This window comes from Brienomyrus brachyistius, unplaced genomic scaffold (genome assembly GCF_023856365.1).
Source record: "Brienomyrus brachyistius isolate T26 unplaced genomic scaffold, BBRACH_0.4 scaffold47, whole genome shotgun sequence".
In the NCBI taxonomy this organism is placed as follows: Eukaryota; Metazoa; Chordata; class Actinopteri; order Osteoglossiformes; family Mormyridae; genus Brienomyrus; species Brienomyrus brachyistius.
This window is the reverse complement of record NW_026042322.1, coordinates 1284346-1304149: the sequence shown is the minus strand read 5'-3', so window position 1 is coordinate 1304149 and position 19804 is coordinate 1284346. Positions and strand designations below refer to the sequence as shown.

The following is a 19804-nucleotide window of genomic DNA, read 5'->3' as shown; positions in this document are numbered from 1 at the left end:
CATGGAAGAAAAGCCCACCCCACCCCCACCCCCAACCATTAGACAAACACTCACCTCCATTTTCTACAAACCTCACGGAAATAAGCCATGAGCAGGAAAGGCCCGTCCGCGATACGCCAGCGGGTGTGGATCACAGTCGCCCTGACTAAGTGAGCTGCATGGCTGGGAGAACACACTGGGAGTGTTTATCAAGCGGACGGGGGTGTTGAAAGGGTGCCTGCTGTGTGCTTTATTTCTGCTTGTTCCCGGGGATTTACATTCCGGATAATTTAAACGGCCCGTCGTCGGGCAGTACCTGAGCACCCACCTGAAAAATTTAAACGGCAATAAGCCGCAGCTCATTTTCCCAGACATACGGGAAGTAATCCGGGACCGAGAGAGAGCCTGGCGCCCTCCGGTAATTAAGGAGTCAAATGTTAGCTGTCCTTCTTGTTAGTGACCTGGGCCAGACCGTTTCCCTGGAAACGGATGTGTGGCACAGCATCTCCTGAAAGACTGAATCGATCGCAGGTGGGCAGCCGCCGTGCCGAGACTATTCCACCGTCGCCGGCCTTACGGTGCTGCGCCCGTTACTATACGGGCCCCCTTCGCGAGAAGCGTCTCCTCTGTTTCACGGCGTTATGTCACCGCTTCCAGACGGCCCGCTTTTATTTTTAGCCGCGGTGGAGTCGGGGCGATCGTTAAAGGAGACACGCCGGGGAGGCTACCTCGCGGCACGGCGCTCGTCATTCTCCGCCCAACAAAAAAGGGAAAAGGGAGAAAAAAAAACAGAAAAACAAATCAAAGCTCAGCTGCACGTCTGTGTTAATAGAGATGAGTGTTTATTTTTCTCTGTAGCAGAGTCTCCTTTGAGCCCTGGAACAGTGACAGCAGGATGGGGACGCACCCCCAGGGCAGATCCTGGCTCTTAACGCGCAGCCAGCAGAATGGAGCTTAGGGAATATAATAAGCAAGGCCGAGCTGGCAAATGGACGGACGGCCCGGGGTCCTGATGAAGACCGACCATGGAGTGGGTTTTAGAAAGAGCCCGGCTAACGTGTTAGCGTACCCCATGCCGCTGAGACGGCTAAACAGGGGGCTAATCAGGTCTAGGCTTAGCATTGTTCTCCAGCGCATGTGTGCCTCATCTCCGCCGAGCTGCACGGCGATTTCCGGAGCCTCGCGTAGCTGCTTTACATCTCATTACCGTTCCACAGCGCGGGGCTCGACCTTGCCGCCACCCGTCCGTCGCTCCCGCCGCGGCGGAGCTACGTCACATTTGTCACAGAAGCGGACCATTAAACAAACCTATATTCCTTATGTCACCATTTGCATGTGTGTACGACTCCGATCGTAGCAATCAGCAGGGCAGAACATCTGCAGAACGTTCTGGATGATGGAGCGTCTTGGTACCGCTGGATGATGGGGGGGCGGGTCAACGCTGGCTGGTATAGGTGTGATTGCATCCAACGCCTCTAGCGCCAACCAAAGCCAGCACTGCGCCAAAACAGGCTCTACTGGTGGGAGGCTTTGGAGCCTGAAAAAGAAATACGGATGGTTTCAGATTAGACCTGTCATCATTTTCCGCTCAGTCCTGTGACACATGAAATCCAGGGGAGTGCAGAGGGGTGGAGGAGTCACAGGGGCACTGGCTGAAAGCTGATTGGCCCCTGGAGTGCCCCTCCCCTGTCAATCAAAGATTCAAAACATATCATTCGTTAATAATGAGGTTGCCGCCCCCTCTTTATGAATTTTGGCTCCTCTTATGCCCCTACCAACCCACCTTAAAAAAAATCTTATAATCACCACTAACGACAGACTTTCTTTACGAGGGACCCCAGGCTGTGGGTTTTTGGGTCTTGTCGCCATTCGCAGAGGGACTTGCAGCTGCCCTCACTCTGCCCGCTCAGAAACGCGCGTGTCCGTCCGACACTGACACGAAGGACACTGGCAACACGAAAGGGCACTGGCAAAAATCGGTGGAACGGTAAAACGAAAGCCGAGCAAACAGCCCCGTCGTGTCCAAGGAAACCGGTGTCACATTACCAGCAGACACCACGCATACGGGAATCAAATCCACCTGAGGTCAGGATTTCCTCTCTGTTCTGGTATATCTTCCCCAATACTGTTCTTACTCAGCAACTGCTGCTCTTGACCTTTGACCTAGTTTTCGTTTGTTTGTTTGTTTTTTTACCACCGTTTAAGATGGCAAAGATTCAAGGACAGGCAGAGAACGGCCAGCAATGAGAATCCACACCGTCCTGTCCGTCAATTCGGGTACCGCTGCTGTCCGCCGCTCTCTCGTTACTCGACAAACTCGTTTGCTATTTAAATAGTTTTGCTCTTATCTGCAAATCAATGGGAAGCTGACAGATTGCTCGACGTTTGCAAACTTTTTTGATTTACTGCATTTCCTTAGTGTGGTGGCTGCATACGGTGAGACAGACATGTGTGGGGGAGGACCGGTCCGCAGGTGCTTGGTGTGCTCAGTAGGGCGGCGCTGTCTGACGGCGATCACCCAACCCATGTTAATTATCTCTGTGCCGCTGTTAACCGTTAGCTCTCCGCTCAATTAAGACTAGATATAGAGACCGAAATAGAAAAACGTCAGTCGATGCTCAGCTTCAGAAGTCATATTACCAGAAACATTTTTTTTTGGGGGGGGGGGGGGGGGGCGGGTTCTGCACCAGGCGAGACGAGGAGGGTAACCTTGTTTCGGGAACAAATTGATGTAACTCCAGCTTCAAGTTATTCTCTGACTGATGTTGCAAGACGCTCAGATACAGAGGAAATAAGCCCCTAAGACCATCTGCGTTGACAGGAAAACCCAGTCGGTGCTTCCGATATGAAACCTGACCAACAGAGCGATGTGGTCAGTAGGGTGATTTAAAGAAACGACATAAACAGACACAAACACTAAACATAGAGCTTTTTCTGGTAATACATATAAGCTGCACAATTTCAAAATATTTTGCAGTTTTATTTCACTATTTAATCCTCTTTCCCTAAACCAAAGCAATGACCCTATGGGTAACATACAAAATAACTGTGAAAATAATTACCTACCCTAAGTCTTAGACTTACTTAATGTCTTTAAGCCTGATGCAGCGACCAAACGGGGCTGAAGCACTTCCTTAATTACCCATCGTGGATAGCCCTAAAATCCCGAAGTTGGAGACTGTTTTGTATAATCCTCTGCGCCGCACGCGCCGTAATCCCCATAGACACTGTACAGAAGAAGCTGTCTCGCGTTTCATTGGACTGGCACTAATTTGTTTATGTGGTGACTTTTGCACCATAGTCGTGACATGCCTGGAAACGGTAACAGAGGTGGCTGGAAGGCTGACGGTGGGTCGCACCTTGGCCGAGCGTACGGCTTCGTTATGGCTAACCCTGGTGACAGGGGCGTGGGGGAAACTCTGCAGTCCTTTTAACGGCCTCCTCTGAAATGCGTGCCATTTTAACAGCCAGTATTTCTTTCCGAACTGGCTGAATGCCACATCACCGTGGTCCACGGCTCTATTCTCTCCGATGTTCTTTTTTTGCGGCTGTGATGCTTTTAAATTGCCCCGAATCCGAGGTTAAGAACCAGAAGAACAAATGCAGCCCCCCGTGTATTTACTTTAACTTCCAAGCAGAGACTTTGTGCCGGCAAATTAAATCGGAATCAGTCTGGTGTGAGGACAGAGAGCACCACGCTGTGGAGGACAGCATGTGTGTATACGGCAATACACCGTGGATTTCGGCCATAAGAACTTCATCAAATGCTGCATGCTGCAGCAGTACGAATGTCATTTGTACATTTGCATGCTTTAAAAATGGGGGGGGGGGGTTTAGCGTAGTTGTCAAATTCAGCGCAGATGGTCATAGAGATTGCAGGTTATTCACCGCCTTGCATATGGACTCACCACGCACTTAGGTCTGAAACAGGGGTGGGGTAGATAAATACCTTAAAATACAGTATATCTACCACAGCGGAGTAGCCATCATACGTGGGTTACTGTTTCGGGCGCAGTGCGAGGGCTGTGGAAATACCCGCAACAAGAGGTGATCGACAGCCTAAAAAAAGAAGTTTGATAAAGTCCCCCCAAGGCGTATTTACGCCTTTGCACTTTGCATTGGCTGAGTTTCTCACGGTAGTCAGCCGGAGCGCAGCCGCGGCTTGGAGCGCATTTCCGGGCGCCGCTTCAGCTCCAGCTGCCGCCGGCCGAGCGCAGGAGTTCGCGGCGCCGTTCGCCCGGAGACCCTGCGCAGCCCAATCCGGAGCCCGATCCGGAGCCGCCGGCGCGGAGCGGGGAGGTACAGCCGAGCGCCTATCCCGTTTTCACCGCTAGTCCAGCTCGCGTCGTGCTATAATGCTCGGTTTCTGGAGTCGGGTATAAAGGCGCCCCGTACGTAGTCGGATCCGCCGTTTAGATTGCACTTCTGGGGCTGAGTGGCCGGCGTTTGTCGCCTGTCACAAGATGCATTTAGTGTTACACGCATTGCGAAATGTATCGTTAATGAATAAAGCAACTTCCCTGCATCCGCGATCACCGCTCCGACCAGCCCGATCCCGCCGCTGTACAAACCCATCGCGTTCAGCTGCTACTTTCGTTTGCTCGATTATGATTTTTTTTCCCTTACTGGTCGCAGGACCCGCTTGTTTACCCCGTTATTAATTCAATTTAATCCCGTGGACCGGTGTTTAAAAGACCGCCGTCGCATCCTCCTGCATCTAAACGCCACATTTTTCTCCTACGATATTTTAGCTGTTCAGTTATTATGCTGTATCACCTTTCGTAACTTAAAAGTTCATCTACTCTTTTTAAGCTATTTGTTACCTTTTGACGATCGTGTACCGCAAAGTCGATCGTCCCTGATTCCTTTTAATTATCGTAGTCGCTTATATAATTATTTTTAAACCTGTGATCAAACTAAGTCTAAACAGAACGTGACGGCGGTTCTCTGAATCCCTCTAAGACTGACATTTTCGGACTGCCATGGGCTGTTCTTCTGATCCCCTGAAGCTTAGTAATAACGCCAAAAAAAAATCAGGTGTTGCCCTTTGGCTTAGCTGAACTCGAGAGTGACGCCAGTCAGGTTTACAAAGGTGAAATTAACCAGACAAGTATGGTCGGTTCACCAGAGATACTTATCAATACATGCATCTTCTTTCATTTTCCTGCAGTTTGCATTTACCTGTATTAGCCAGTGGTTTAATATTCTAATAAACAGGCTGTGCTCAGCACATTAAAATTAAATAATGTGATCTTGAACATGTAGTCTGCTATTAAGTTGTTAAAGGGTAGGTTACTCTGAGCACATAGTTTCACTTCCTTGTCTGTACTGTCTTGTAACTTGTAGCTCTGGAAGTTTATGACGTTTTGAGTCTTTCTGACATGTAGGTGCTTGAACGTTCTCATAGTGAAAATCGCAAGTTGATATCATAAGACGTCCTCATTTCTTTTCTACCGGCGGTGCGGGGGAGGGAAGGAGATGTACAGGCCAAGCCACAACCCGCATCCCAAACTCTCTGGTCTTGCAAACGACGATGCAGCTATAGTTGCAGCCCAGACCAAAAGCCTGTCCAGCTTCTCGGAACAGTGTGAGCGGTGGTTCGCCTGTTGTGACTTGGGCTATCTGAACTTTAGCAGCAGAAGTGTGCCTCGAATTTTACCTTTGCTGTGTCTTTCTTTCGGATTCCTTAGTCTTCGTCAGTTTGGTTGCTCAGCAAAGACGTAGCTATCGGGGGTTGGTACATTTTGAAGTAAGAGAGTTTTGTGTCGTCCGGCCCTTTCAGCTTGAGTGATGACATCATGGGGGAGGGCTGGTTCTGAGTTTCACCGGGTGCGTACCACAGATCAGTCAGCTGGTAGCTTTGTGTTTATGCCGCTTTTTATGCGCTGTCCACAGTAGGCTTATCATCTCGACGTTGGACAGGTCCAAGCACAGAGACACGAATGACGCATACTTAGCAGATGGCTTTTTTGCTTGTAGGATTCGTATCTCTTTCAGTTAGCGGCCTTCTGGCCTGGTATATGTGACTCGGTTGAGGGTTCGCACCAAAGGGTCCTTGATTGGATCGACCTTGAGCTCGTCGCCTTGCAGTTGCGAGTTGTGTGCCCTTAATGATTGCTTGATCCTTGGGAGCGCCTATGAGGGTAGGCGTTGTTTAAATTCCTGGAATGAAGATTCTCCATTCCACGGTTTGGGTGCTACGCATTCCTTGCTAACAGTGCATTTCCACAGTTTATCTCTGTCTTGTCTGTGTTGGCCCGTGCTTAAAAAACAAAAAGTTGAAAACTCAGCCTGAGCTTCACAGAATCACACCTTAGAACATACGTTTTACGGGCAAGCAGCTGATGATGGTGATTTGGATGTTTAATATTTCATTCCTTTTATGTGCGTTTGTCATCTAGAGCTATTTCAGTCAAGGAAATGAAACTTAACGTGCAAAACAAAGCTGTAGGATGCACGATGGTGTTTGTACATTTGCTTTCAGTCTGAAACCGTGTTGGCTTGGCTTATGCACAGTTGTGAGTAAAGTTATCTGGATTTCCGCACGAATGGCTCCTAAAATGTCATCTGATCTTCATCTAGTCTTAACCATAAATATGCATTTTAAATGATGCCGTTTTACATTGCTTTATCTTTATTGGACAAATAGTGCAAACAGCTGGGATCATTAATGGAAACAGTATATGAATCACAATATTTAGTGTTGATCCTTTTTTTTAATTAGCAATAACCTCAAAAAACACTTTCTGCAGGGGCTAATAAAGGTTAAGAGGTATCTCTGGCCAGTCTTCTATGCAAAACTATGTCAGTTCATGTAAATTTCTGGGATGTCTTGCTTGAACGGCCTGCTTTAGATTACGCCGCAGCATTTCAATGTCAGGACTGATTGGCTGTTCTAAAATACGGAATCTCTTCGGTTTCTCTGTTGTCATTCTACTCCCATGTCTGGAATCGCAACCATGCTGTACCATTGAGCCTCTTTTGAATTGGAGATCGCATGCCGACACCTCGAAAATACTGCCGTAGGTGTTTCTGATACGGAGTGGAATTCATCAGTTCGTCGGTGACCGTCGGCCATCCAGGCCCCGAGGCAGCAAAGCATCACCAAATATCACGCCTCCTCCACCCTGCTTCACAGTTGGATACGGTTTCACCGTTCGCAGCGTTTTCTTCCTTGAAGTCAGGCATGAGCACATTCGCCCAAAAGTTCAACATTTGTCACATCTGTCCAGAAATGCTGTGGAACAACCGATGGTCTTGAGCTGGGTGGAAATGTTCTTCTGGAGAGCAGTGATTATGAAAACCACACTTGTTAATTAATATATATATATATATATATATATATATATATATATTACACAAAAAACCAAGAAACTAACAGAAATGGCAGGTCAAACCAGTTTCTTAATGGATGAGAATATCCGACTGTCTCTTTCAAATGTCATTATACCAAAGGTTTGCATTCTTTTTTTTTATTATTATAAAGGTCACTGAGTGGTTAAACGTTTGGGAATAGACAATGTTAAATGCATTGTTTCGGCATGTTTGTTATGATAGAGATCGGATCACATCAGATAAAACATCAATGCAGAAATTCCCAGAATCGTATCGGTTGCTTCCGTGGTTCAGCCAATGGTATTAAGTCAGCTGCAGCTATTTAATTTTCGACTGCCGTTTTCACCCTCCCATTCAAAATAACAGGTTTCTTTAAAGAGGATTTACAGCTTGAACTCCATCTGCCGAAAGCAGAGTGATTCTCCTGTTTCCCCTTTTTTTTCTGGGTCATTTGCGCTTTGTTTAAAAAGGGCTCTTTCTCCACTCGGCAGCTGAATGAATTCTGGCAGTGATATCATAGCTGTTGAGTAATTATACTTTTGTTTTACCAAAACCGTCGGTTTATTGCTTTTTTTTTACCACCCTTTATTGACCTGTGGTGTTCAGGCTGAGCTTTCTGAAAGATTTGGTTTCTGGGGACAGGACGGAGACTCGATAACGGACTGTTTTTATCTGCAACTGCGATAGATGCACCATAACTCACATTGGCTCCCCGTGTTGCTCTCCCACCGATTGCCTTTGAGTGGTGCCTCGGTTCCCTGTTTTCTTGGAAGCCTTCTGGAAAAGAACCGGACGCTGCTATGGCCCCGAGGCAGTGATTTTTTATTTTTTTTTTGGTATCCCAGCAAGGTCACGCTACTACGCTCTGCGGCGAATCCAAGCACCGAAATTTATCATCATTTATCATCTAAATATGGAAAAATGTGGCTCCAGCTTTATTGCTGTAATCATTTCATCGTACATTAAATTAACAGCCGCACGTCCCTCTTGAGGATATCCGAGAAACAATTTAACATGTTCTGTCTGAAAGAATATTTTTTGCCACTGTTAGATTTTGGTTAACCGAAAGGCTCTGTAATGTGTTAAAAAGTAATGAAATTGGCCAGCTGAGTCTGTATCTTGCAGTCTGAACCTTACATTCAATACAAAAAATTCTCAGCGGGAAATTAATGCATTAAATAGTAGCGTTTCTGATGGTAACGTCACAGACAGCGAAGGACAGTTAATGGGCACAAAGGGTTTGCAGGACAATGAGCGATGAATCACTCGTTCAAGCATGTCTGTGTCTGTGCTATCGGCCTCTTCCTCATTATTTGTGGATAATGGACTACAGACCAAAGCGTCCAGAGCCAATTTCGTCCGGCCAACTGTCGCTAATGAACGTCTCGCATCCCTTCAGGTCTGGGTCGAGCAGCCCGGTCGGACCGCTTCCAGAGCTCAATCAGCCTTGTTTCTGACAGATCTTGACGACCAGTTCATGAGACCCCATGCTAAAAGGCTAGCCGCCTTCAAGGATTAGAGGTCGCTAATATATGTGTTTATGGACGTCTGTATCATGACATTTTACTTCTGGGCTATTCTTAACTCTGTCCAGATTAGATGTAGGACAGGAATACAAGCCCTACTGTCAAAGTACGGCTTAATCAGCCTCTCCGGTTATAATGCGGAATGTGTCCCTGTGTCCTGACAGACAAGCTAGACGTCTAACTTGGAAGAAGAGCCCCACCTCATTCCTTGTCTAATTTGACTTGTCTGACTTCCAGGGATAAGGGTTTAGGCTATGAGAGAATTGGGTTTGAATCCTCGATCGGCATCTGGTGGCTCTAGACAAGGCTTGGCAATATAACGGGACTTCCAGACTTATTTGTTCTTCTGTCCATTGAGAATTCAGCTCAGCTCAGACGGAGGTGACTATGAGTTTCGGCGCCAGTGGAGAGCTACAATAATCGAGGCCCAGAAGCACTTCAGTAAACATCCCGGTGCATCTCTGGTGATTTCCGCGGAGGATCTATCAGTCGCTTTGACAATAAACTACCCATGTTGGAGCGACACCTGAATTTGCTGCCTGAGCGGCTCGCATGGGAGGAAGAACAGGCTAGTGGCAATTTCCCGCTAAAGCGCTGTCGTTTCCTCCATGTGTTATTACCGGGAGAAATGCTCTGTAATGGAAACACTTAACCTTTTCTTTTTATGTGTCAAGCTTCCTAATGTTTTCATTAAATAACAGTACACTCAAAAAGCGATGAGAACCAGTAGGACATTGACTTTACGCAGTCTCAGGCAGACCAGCCTGGGAAGATGCATGAGTGCAATTACTGTTTCTCCACCTTTAATCCTTCTTAACACTTCCCATCTCGCCCCTGTGACTTTGCACGGGCCCGTGCTGTGGGAGACACTTATCCACTCCCTGCCGATAAGGTCTCCTCCCGGAGACCTCTTGCGTGGACCCAGCTGCCACTTTGCGTCAGTAGGTATTGGCTGCAACCCCGTGGCAAGAATTGCATTTCACCTGTGAAGACAGCCATCTCGGTGTTGCTTTTTTGGCCAAGAGTTATGGACTTGCTTGCCGAGTTGATGCTGTGCTGGAGGTCCTACTACTACTAGAAGATGCTCCCGATGCCAAGGAAAGATAAATAAGAAGTATCTTGGCTGAACTTGAGGTGTCTCCTCAAAAACCTTCTTCAGTGGTCACTTCGTATTGCTGAATTCTAGACAAACTCCTAAATGTATGATTGTGTCACGCTGGTGGGATTTTTGTACCGTCGCCCGCTTCGACAACCCGATTTGCTCACCGCTTCTCTTAACCGCAGAGTGCCTTATTAAGAGCTTCTGATTCCTTTGAATAATTCAGAATTCAAGCCAGCAGTCTGGCGCCTGTGATTTTCGGTGCTTTGACAAAGCTCCTCGGGTGGCTGGTTGTCATGTAGGGGCCGAGCGGATTAGTCGGAGGAACGTGGTCCATCGGGGCTTCTGAGCACCAGCCGCGATGAGGAAGGCCATGCTGCACGGCGCGGACTCTTCTGGAGCCCCGGAGTTTATCGCCACGGCGCATTGCATCTCCTGGCAGCGTAGACAGGTCCTCCTCCCCAGCTGATCTGCACGTCTGTGGAATTACCTGTCAGGATGCGCTGCAGGATCTCGTGCTTCCCTTCTGTAATGTGTGGTTGGGGACCTACCAGAACAGTTGTGGAACTTTAGTTTATATCTGATGGGGTATAGATGTGCGATATACCTGCCATGTTAATTGCATTTCCCAGCGTGGCTGGCATCTCTCCAAGTGTGAATGCACACCGACACACTCCAGAGACGCCTCCGTCTGCTGGATGAAGATGGAGCCATAGTTGTAGGTGTCTGCCATTGGTCAGTTGAAGTGAGATGGTGTAGCTCGGCCAACCAGTGCATTGGGCAGCCACCCCGCCCCCCCCCCCCCACCCGTAACCACCTTCCCTAATTATCGCGTCGAAGAGGGACAGAGGCCATTTAAAGAAGATCAATCGACGTAATTGAAAGTGTTGGCTTGGCGCAGAGGGGCTCTTATTTCTTTGTCTGAAAAGGCTGAATCGGTAACATGGGTTTCCCAGCTCCACCCCCACCTTCAGACATCAACAGGGGGCTGGGTGGGTCTCTCGGACATATACACGTCCATCAGGTGGCGCTAGTGTGAACACTGCTCTGTACCGGAAGGGAAGCCCCAGCAGATTCGGAATGAGCCTTGACAAAGCTGCTGTCTCTCTCTCTCTCTCTCTCTCTCTCTCTCTCTCCCTCCCCCTCTACACCCACCAGGACCTCCGATGGTACCAGCGCAGTCGGGGCAGTCGTGGTCAGCCGTCTGAAGATGGGGGAGATTGAGGACGGAGAGGTGGACCACATCGCGGCAGATGTGCCAGGACAGAAGGTGGGCCGGCCACCTCTCGACCGGGAGGATTAAATTATGGGCTATTGCCTTCTCCAGATGCCGTGAGACTTTAAGTGTTGTTAGCCGGGGAGGAAGGTGAAATTCATCAGCCTTGGATTAGCTCTTTGAAGAGTCTCCACCCCCCCCCCACCTCTTAGGTAATTTGGCACAGCCTGGTGCCCCCCTGGTCACCCATGAGGGCAGGCCAACATGGAGACTCCCACTGGCTTATCAAAACGTCGGGAACTGAGACGCAGGCCTCATTGCTGTTTTCCGTTATCGGGGGGGGGGGGGGGGTGCTTGAAATCAAAGCGGTGGGAGCGTGTGAGCTCATTGGATATGCTGCCCCCACCCCTCGAGTCCGGGTCTATGGGTCCTGGTCTGTTTCTGCTGCCGCTTGCCTAATTTACTGCTGCTGTTTGACGGGTGCCTTTTCTCTGGCCCTGCTCTCTGTAACGGCAGCGGGGGCCTGGCAGGGAGGGGGCGGAGGGGGCATGCCTGCTCTCTAGCGATAAGTTACGCGTCGCTCCACGCTGATTAACAGAGCCGGGAGACGAGTTCTGTAAAAAGAGGCTGATGTTTCTCCCTTGGTCTTGCCTCCTCGCTGGCTTACTGAGATCTGTGTGTGTGTGTGTGTGTGTGTGTGTGACCGGGCTTTTCAAACTTGCAGCATCATTTTTATATCCCGGCGTGCCTTTATATCCAAATTAAAGCAAACTTTAATGAAATGCTTTTTGTAGATTGAAAGCAAGTCCAAGAAGGGCTGCTGTGCTCCGAAATGAATGATTCCCATGTTCAGGATGCCTGTCCTACACTGAGGAGACACAGACTGTTTTTGACTGGCGTTTCAGGCCCTTTCATATTTGGGGAAGACAGACGTTACTCTGGCTGAATATGATTGGGTGAAGGTCAGGGAGGGGTAATGATACGTTAGCATTCAACTCGGTAGTCATGTGACCAAGTGTCTGCATGCTATTGGCCCACTGTGGTCAGTCGGGCCTCAGCAGGTTGAGGCCCCAGATAAAAGCCAGTAACTGTGAGATCTGTAGAGGTTACTAGTTAATATGAGGTCATGGGAGGATCTTGGCTGGGTTGTGCTGAGCGGATGATGGGTTTGGACCTTGCCGGTGTTGCGTTTGGAGACCAGAACTCCAGAAATTGTTGCATCGGTGTCAAAACTGGAATCCCCCAGGCCCATGTATAGCGCTGCCTCTCTTCCTGCCAGTCTAATTGGTGTAATTTATTAGCTAATTAACAGTATTATCCGTGCTGCTGTATTTCCACCTGGAGTTCTGGCGAGAAATGCGGAATTTCCCGAAAACGGGGCAAATTAGCTGAAGCCGTCAGAAGCTCATCGGCAAACCTCAGAGACGAGGCGTCTGAGAAGCTGTGCGCGGCTTTCTGATCCGGAGCTGCTTTCGGGATCCCGCATGTCTTTGTTATACGTGACGCATGTTAAAGACGTGTGTTGACCCTGCAGCATGTCCCTCTTCTTGCAGTGCACGATGGTGTGCGAGTCACCGCACGGGAGCTTGAATGACCGCGATAACAACCCCCTGATGAACGCCGGTAAGTCCTGCCCCCTTTTACTTTTCGGCCTTTCAAACCTGCCTTACCAGGGTAAACCAAGTGAATTGCTGTGAGTCTGCGGATTCCTAGGCCTGTATCTCGTAACTCCTCTCTTGATTCTGCGACACGCTCTTCATGGCTGCGTGGAATGCCTGGTGCATCTGACACCTTTGCCGTGTGATCAAATATTCAGCGCTTACGTGCCTGTTTACAGATTCATAGACCCTTGACCCAAAGTGCAATACTCTTGGCACTGAATTCCCGGCCTTAGCCAGTTGAGATCCCTGGAGCAGGCCGTGACGAGTTACTGTCTGCGCCGCCCTACTGGGCGTTTGGCTTGTTATTTCATTAACAGCCTCTGTGTTTTTGGACAGGAAGGCCCATAAGCCTGTACTTCACCCTGAATGCCACCATCAGCTGCTCTGTCTCAGGGATTAAAAAAAATCAGCTTGTACCTTTTAATCCACTTTTTTAATCACTTCCACTGCCTTCATTTAGCACCTAGAGTCCATTTAGCCAGCCGTGTCACATGACCTGGGCGACTCCCAGTGAGTACTTGAGCCCGATTGACGTGTCGCGCATTTAAATTCGTCACCCAAGGTGCTCAGGTTGGATGGGTCTTCAGGCCGGTGCTCTCCATGGGCTGTGAGGAGCATTGCAAAGCTGGGTTTGCCATTTAGATGAGCATAGTTCTGTAGGTTGAAGGTTAATTGACTAGCTTAGTGCTGCATTGAGTCAGCTGCTAACTTGCTGGGCTTCCTCATGTCACTGTGCTTTGTCCTTCGCCTGTCAAGTTGTGCTGGTTGCTGTTCAAAGTATCCAGTTTGACATGAGATAAATATCAAGACGACATAATGCCTGAAACAGCGGCGTAAGATACGTGCTTGGAGCGTTGGGCGTATTCGCCCATCTTGTGTTCGTTATCCTCTTATGCCTTGCAGCGACTCGTCTAGCAAATTAGCGCCTATTGTGAGGCCACGACCGGAAGTTTTTGTAAGCGCTGTGAAATGGGGGGAATCCTGGCATTGAAATTTCTGCCTCCGAAGCTCGTTCTGGGCACATTTCGGCGCTCCTCTTGCGGGCTTGATCCAAGCCACCCCTAGGGAGGTGACTTAAACCATGTGCTTATGCTAATCTGGACCAGTTACGGGTGATTCATGAAAAGGGTGGGAGAGCCAGCGCCGGCTCTGAGATCACGCCTCTCCGTTCGGGATCAATGATGGCGTTATGACACATCCAGTAGACTCGGCTCGACCCAGCCTACCTCCCAATCACTCATGAGAGGCCTCTCCCCATGAAGGAACGACGAATGGCGCCGGAATCAAACCGCCTTCCAACCCGACGGCTCTGAAACGATAACGATAAAAACCCCTTCTTCTCCCTTCAGCTGTCTCTTCCAGCTACAGCCGGAATTACCATATGGCAGGTCTGCTGCGCCTTCGCGAGCCCTGGGGAGCGTCTTCATCGCCCCCAAGAAATCATTCCACCTAATTCCGTAAACACCTCGCTCTGATTTTTGTCGGGACTAATCAGGGGGAAGCTGTCTGCTTCAAGAACAGGCAAATTATGTTTGGTCTTCTTTCCGTACATCTTGATTTCTTTAATTGCTGTTAAAGTTATTTGGGGAGAACGGCCTCTCGCTGTCGCGCGGGTGACAGATGGGAACGGGGACGTTATCGTGCCGTCAAGTCGAATGTGGGGGTGCTGACGGAAGTGGAGTGTACTCTTATTTTACATATGGAAATAGGTATATGGGACAGTCATTCAATTTCCCTAACACACAGTCAGTGAGCCTATTGTATGCGTTCCTTGAAGGTAGAATGACAAAGAAAGAGCCTGGGGCATGATTCGAACCCCCCAACCCCACAGATGTGAGCAAACATATGCTTCTGAAATAAATATTCTTGCTAGTGCTTGAGCATCAGGGAATTCTCTTAAGACATCCGTCATTTCGGTGTTTTGTGTAAGAGCAATATGACAGTGGTTTTATTTATTTACCCCTGAAACTGCCCCGGGGGCGGCATGGTGGTGCAGTGGTTAGCACTGTCGCCTCACACCTCTGGGACCCGGGTTCGAGTCTCCGCCTGGGTCACATGTGTGCGGAGTTTGCATGTTCTCCCCGTGTCGTCGTGGGGTTTCCTCCGGGTACTCCGGTTTCCCCCCACAGTCCAAAAACATGCTGAGGCTAATTGGAGTTGCTGAATTGCCCGTAGGTGTGCATGTGTGAGTGAATGGTGTGTGAGTGTGCCCTGCGATGGGCTGGCCCCCCATCCTGGGTTGTTCCCTGCCTCGTGCCCATTGCTTCCGGGATAGGCTCCGGACCCCCCGCGACCCACTAGGATAAGCGGTTTGGAAAATGGATGGATGGATGGATGAAACTGCCCCTCTGTGCTCATGTGCTCTAGTTTCAGGATTTAAGATGTTTTATTAGCCGTATACAGCGAGTACTTAGGGACCCTCAGTCCTTCAGCTGCACCCAGAACAAAGGACAGCTAACAGTATGCACACAAATACATCTTAAAGGCGCTGTAGACGTTCGATGCCGCAATCCACATGCGTTAAGGGTCCTGATGGTGTCGTACTAGTCCAGATTTAGCCATCGATGATTACGGCTTATGGGAAGAAAGTTCTTGGAGGTGGTGGCTAGCGTGCTGGTGCTGAGAAACCTCCTACTGGACTCTTGGGTCGAGGAAAATCTCATGGCCACAGTATTTTGGGCACTGTAGTGTACTAAGCTTCTTTGGCAACTTCAGAATACCCCATAAGGCCACGCTATACCATAATGTCTTGAATCGGAATGCTTTTCGCAGCAGAGGAAAGTAACATGGCCTTGCTCATCCCCCACTCTATGAAGGTGCTGACAGACTTTCATGAGAATTGACCCGGTGCTGTCAGGTCCCCCGCAGGCTTTCCGAGATTCGGATGCTGAGGTACCAGAAGGTGCTGAGAGCATCCACACGGGGCAGCGTGGGCCTCCTGAAGCCCACAAAGATCTCTTTTGTCCTCCTCCCTCCCCAGTGTTCAAGAACCCTTTGAGCAAGTTATACCGCTTCCAGACAGCGGACAGCCATTGGATGCAGGTCCGGGAGCAGATGGCGGAATGCACGGTGTCGTTCGGCGTTCCCAAGCAGCTCCTGGCTCTCTACATCCAGGAGGATGCGGCAAGGTGAGCCCGTCTCACACTTGCCCCCTCGCCGCCGCCCCCCTTACTGGCGTGCCCTCGTGGGACCTTTAATTATTCACGTCTGCTTAACACTTCAAACGGCCCTGTTGGCCCGCCAGACGGCTTCTTCCCCGGTTGCCTCCTCGTGCCTCGTTCGCCTGTTCTGGAAGGATCCGCGGCGGGACCGAGCAATGCGGCTGTCTTCGGGGCTCACGAGGATGCGGAATCGTCATACCGCTCCAGGCCCTTCAAAATCGAAATTAGCCTGCAACCGTCCCAGTGTCTCCTGGGAGGTCCGCAGGCAGCCGGGCCGAGGTGGAGCAGACCGTGAAATGTTCTGGTCTCTGAATCTAAATCAGGGTGTATATTCCCAAGGAACTGGAAGAGACTGACAGGCAGTAAGATCTGTCAGGGTAGCTGTGGGCCGAAAAGGGCTTTTTGGGATGAGTTCGGACTCGTCCCTCATTTAGGTGTTGTGTAGCTTGTAGGTTTTTCTTTTTTTTTTGCCATTCCTCGTATTTGTGAGGGCTGATTACTCCTGACCCCCCCTGCCGTCCCTGACACCCTCCTGCTGTCTTTCAGCGATGAGGACATCCTGGTGTGTCTGGTCTCGGTTTGATACTGTGACCTTTCATTTGTTCCTCAAACTGTTTATCAAAGTCACTCACAGCTTTCAGAGAAAGTCTATTTATTGCTCGAAAAAGATGACTATATGAAGGCACATATAATCTACCAGCAGGGCAAACTATTTTGCCTGTTTTACTGTTGCTATTTGATTGGTTCTCCTCCTCTTTTGCCCATTGGTCAATAGTGACACTTAGTTCCGCCTCCTGAGAGATCTGAAAGAGCGGCTTAATATCTGTAAATCCTCAGAACATGTTTGGTGAACCAGGGATCACATGACTGGGGTGACACATTTGTTTGCCCCCTGCCCTGTTCTGTCTGAGGCAACTTCCGAAGACGTCAGTGGGTTTCTGGCCCTTTCTCTCGATCCCGGGAAACCCCAGACAGGCAGAAATAGGTGACCATGATTGACAAATAATTTAGCGCCCAAAGTGCAGCTGCCGTGACCTGGGGGGGCTCCGTCTCTCTGTTCCGTGCACGGCTTCGAAGTCAATGACAGCCGGTCTATCCCACAGTCCCTCTGACGTTGACAAACGCATTTGCAGTCCACTGGCCCTCTCTTAATCTCCCCGAGTTCTTTTTTCGTGCGTGAGAAGCGTTTACTTATTATTTCTCCTGCTGAATATCTTGATTGGTGTCTTGGCCTCTGTTTTTCTCGGGACGAATTACTGTGAGAAGATGAAGAAAAACAAGAAATATATATTATTAAACGCTTTGGCTTATTAGGCCGACGGGTATTTTCCTAGTGTTTCCAGCTGATAGTCGGCCTGAGATGAATTTCAAAGGTGGGCACTCCTGTCAGACACCAGGGAAACCGGGTGATCGTTCGGAACTCGTGGAGGACGGTCCTTCCCGAGACCAGGGTCGTTCCCGTTGGTGGGGCAGTAAACCAATGCAGAGAGCGTGGGGCTGGATGGGATTAGGTGGGAACTGGCTGCCTTTGTAGCAGCTTCTGATGTTCTTCCATGTCAGCGGACATGTTCTCACGTAGTCCTGATCACGGCCGAAAAATCTTAATGAAACTTATTACCAGCAAGTAGTACTACTGTGGATGACAGCGGTTGCGATGGTGCTGGATTCACGGCATTAGATGATTGTTAATTACGGCTTTAATTAATGTTGCCCGCCGGCTTTAAGATACTTGTATTTCTGTTCTGTAGTCGAACCAGAAGAGTCTGCACATATTTCGGCGATGCCGCGGTTTTCTATACCGTGTCCTGCAGCACTGCGGTTCAACGTTGTGGTTTCACTCTGGCAAACAGACTCTTGGGAAAGCAGGTTTGTTCATAGCGGGTTATTTATAAATGCGCCTTTGCGTCGATGCTTGTGTGTGTTAGAGAGATTTTTTTGGCGTTTGGCATTTATTTAATTAGCGCTCACTTTTTTTGTCCATGTGCACATATCACGGAAATTCAGTTGTCAGGGATTCGGCTACGCCTAAGTGCAGCTGGATGATGGCGACTGACCGCAAACTAGAGCAGTCCAGTGACGATTAAAGTAGGTAATGGATTAAGCTGCACGGCCTGGGGCTACACAGTGCACTTTGTCACCAACTTTAATCTTCAAATCAACATGTGCAATTAAACTGAGGGTTTGCGTCAATTTTCCGGAAACAAGAACACAAGCGTTATTTTGTTCACAATATTATCTTCAAAATACAAACTTACGCTTCCTGCGTTAAAAGATATTTATCTGCTCGCTGCAAATATTACTGAAGCACGCAGGCCTCGAGTGCAAATTTACATAAGAATCAGCCATTGTTTAATATGTAAATTCGTCTTCTATTATGGTGGTTAATCCTATTATTAATGAAGCGCGTTTCGGAAGTTCTTTTCCAAACATTTGGGAGCCGTGGTCCACCTGTATCCGGCAGATAAAGACTCCATTACCAATGGAAATCCGTCTGGAAGAATTCCCCCCAAAAGGCATGCGTGCCGCTAGATGACCCGGAGAGATTTGTCACCGGGGATTGTTTGATTGGCCGCCCCATGTAAGCGTCATGGATGTTGGCGAGGCATTGGGTCTCCTTAGTCGCTTCGGTCCCTACTGGCTTTTCTATGTCATACAAACACTTTTCTATACATCATTCGAGGTGCCGATATCTTCCTTTTCTGACAATGGTAGAAGATGGCCGAACTTGTCTTGATGATTTTGATGTGTGTGCTTGCCCATGTTTACTTCGATGTGGAACAGTCCTCGGCAAAATTCCTCGGTAAAACCGCAAGTTCTTCGGCTTGTTAATTCTTCGAGGAATGTCGGTTAGTGCATTTCAACTTGCAGCATGGTACAGCCGTCAGTAGAAATATATATAAAGTAGAGGATGGATGAATGTCTGATAAATTAACCTGTCAACCGGGTTTACAGAGAGGAGCAGACGCAGCAAACTTCCATCTTCAAAACCGTTTATGTTGGTGTCCTTCCATGTATTTGACACTCACTCACACAGGCTAAGGCCAATTTAGGACGTCCGACATTTACAGATGAATATTCCGGAATCTAAACCCGCAGCGACTGAGGTGCGACTTAACGGTACCACCACCTGCTGGGTCACTGCGCCACGGGAAGGAGGTGACGTTGGTCACTTTAGTCCCTGCCGAGCATGACAGCGGGCGGACCAGCCAGCTCTGAGCCAGGCCTCATTAGCGGGTCGTTATCCTCTTGCAGGTGCGTCGGAGGTAGGATGTTCAGTGGAGGTAGGATGTTCAGTGGAGGTAGGATGTTCAGTGGAGGTAGGATGTTCAGTGGAGGTAGGATGTTCAGTGGAGGTAGGATGTTGAGTGGAGGTAGGATGTTGAGTGGAGGTAGGATGTTGAGTGGAGGTAGGATGTTCAGTGGAGGTAGGATGTTCAGTGTCGCTCTTCTCCAGTCCACCACGAAGTGGTCAAGAAGCATGGAGACAGAAGCTCTGGTGGATAAACCTCTTCCCTTCTCCTGCCCTCCGCACGACACATTCAGGACGCTCACGCCTTGCGTGGACATCCCTGACAAGTGCGTCAACAGCCGAGTGCATTTGTTTCGGCAGCGAATGATTGAATTAGTTCAAATTTGTCCTTTTCTACGGTTTAATTAGCCAGGAGCACCAGCGGAGTTTGCATGCGGTTCGGGGCATGTGTGTGTTTTTTTTTTGAACCACCAAGAGATGTGGTTTAGTGTGAAAGTAGCAGGGAGGATATCACGGAGCTTGCTCATGTTTTTAAATTAGTGTCCGACGTGCCCATGCTTTGGCCGAGCTTTGCATT

General features: G+C 49.1%; 1 protein-coding gene and 1 long non-coding RNA gene across 9 annotated transcripts in view; one reads left to right on the top strand and one right to left on the bottom strand.

The window, feature by feature from the left end:
* The window catches only part of inpp4b (inositol polyphosphate-4-phosphatase type II B), a 74376-nt gene that overhangs the window by 22504 nt on the left and 32068 nt on the right, over positions 1-19804 (top strand). For 4 of the 7 annotated variants that reach the window (XM_048999727.1, XM_048999734.1, XM_048999728.1 and 1 more), the window contains 3 exons: positions 11098-11209; positions 12709-12778; positions 15797-15944. In XM_048999727.1, coding sequence (XP_048855684.1) covers positions 11150-11209; positions 12709-12778; positions 15797-15944 — 278 coding nt within the window. In that variant the 5' untranslated portion in view covers positions 11098-11149. Of the gene's footprint in view, positions 1-3839; positions 3859-3924; positions 4027-4145; positions 4279-11097; positions 11210-12708; positions 12779-15796; positions 15945-19804 lie in introns of those variants that run through there. The other 3 variants (XM_048999732.1, XM_048999733.1, XM_048999730.1) reach the window with 3 other exon arrangements.
* LOC125723286 (uncharacterized) lies at positions 809-3883 on the bottom strand. Of its 2 annotated transcripts, XR_007386849.1 has the most exons (3): positions 3064-3883; positions 2689-2831; positions 809-1516 (listed from the first exon to the last, which is right to left on the bottom strand). It is a non-coding gene; the product is annotated as an uncharacterized LOC125723286 (long non-coding RNA). The 2 variants fall into 2 exon arrangements; XR_007386848.1 differs by lacking the exon at positions 2689-2831.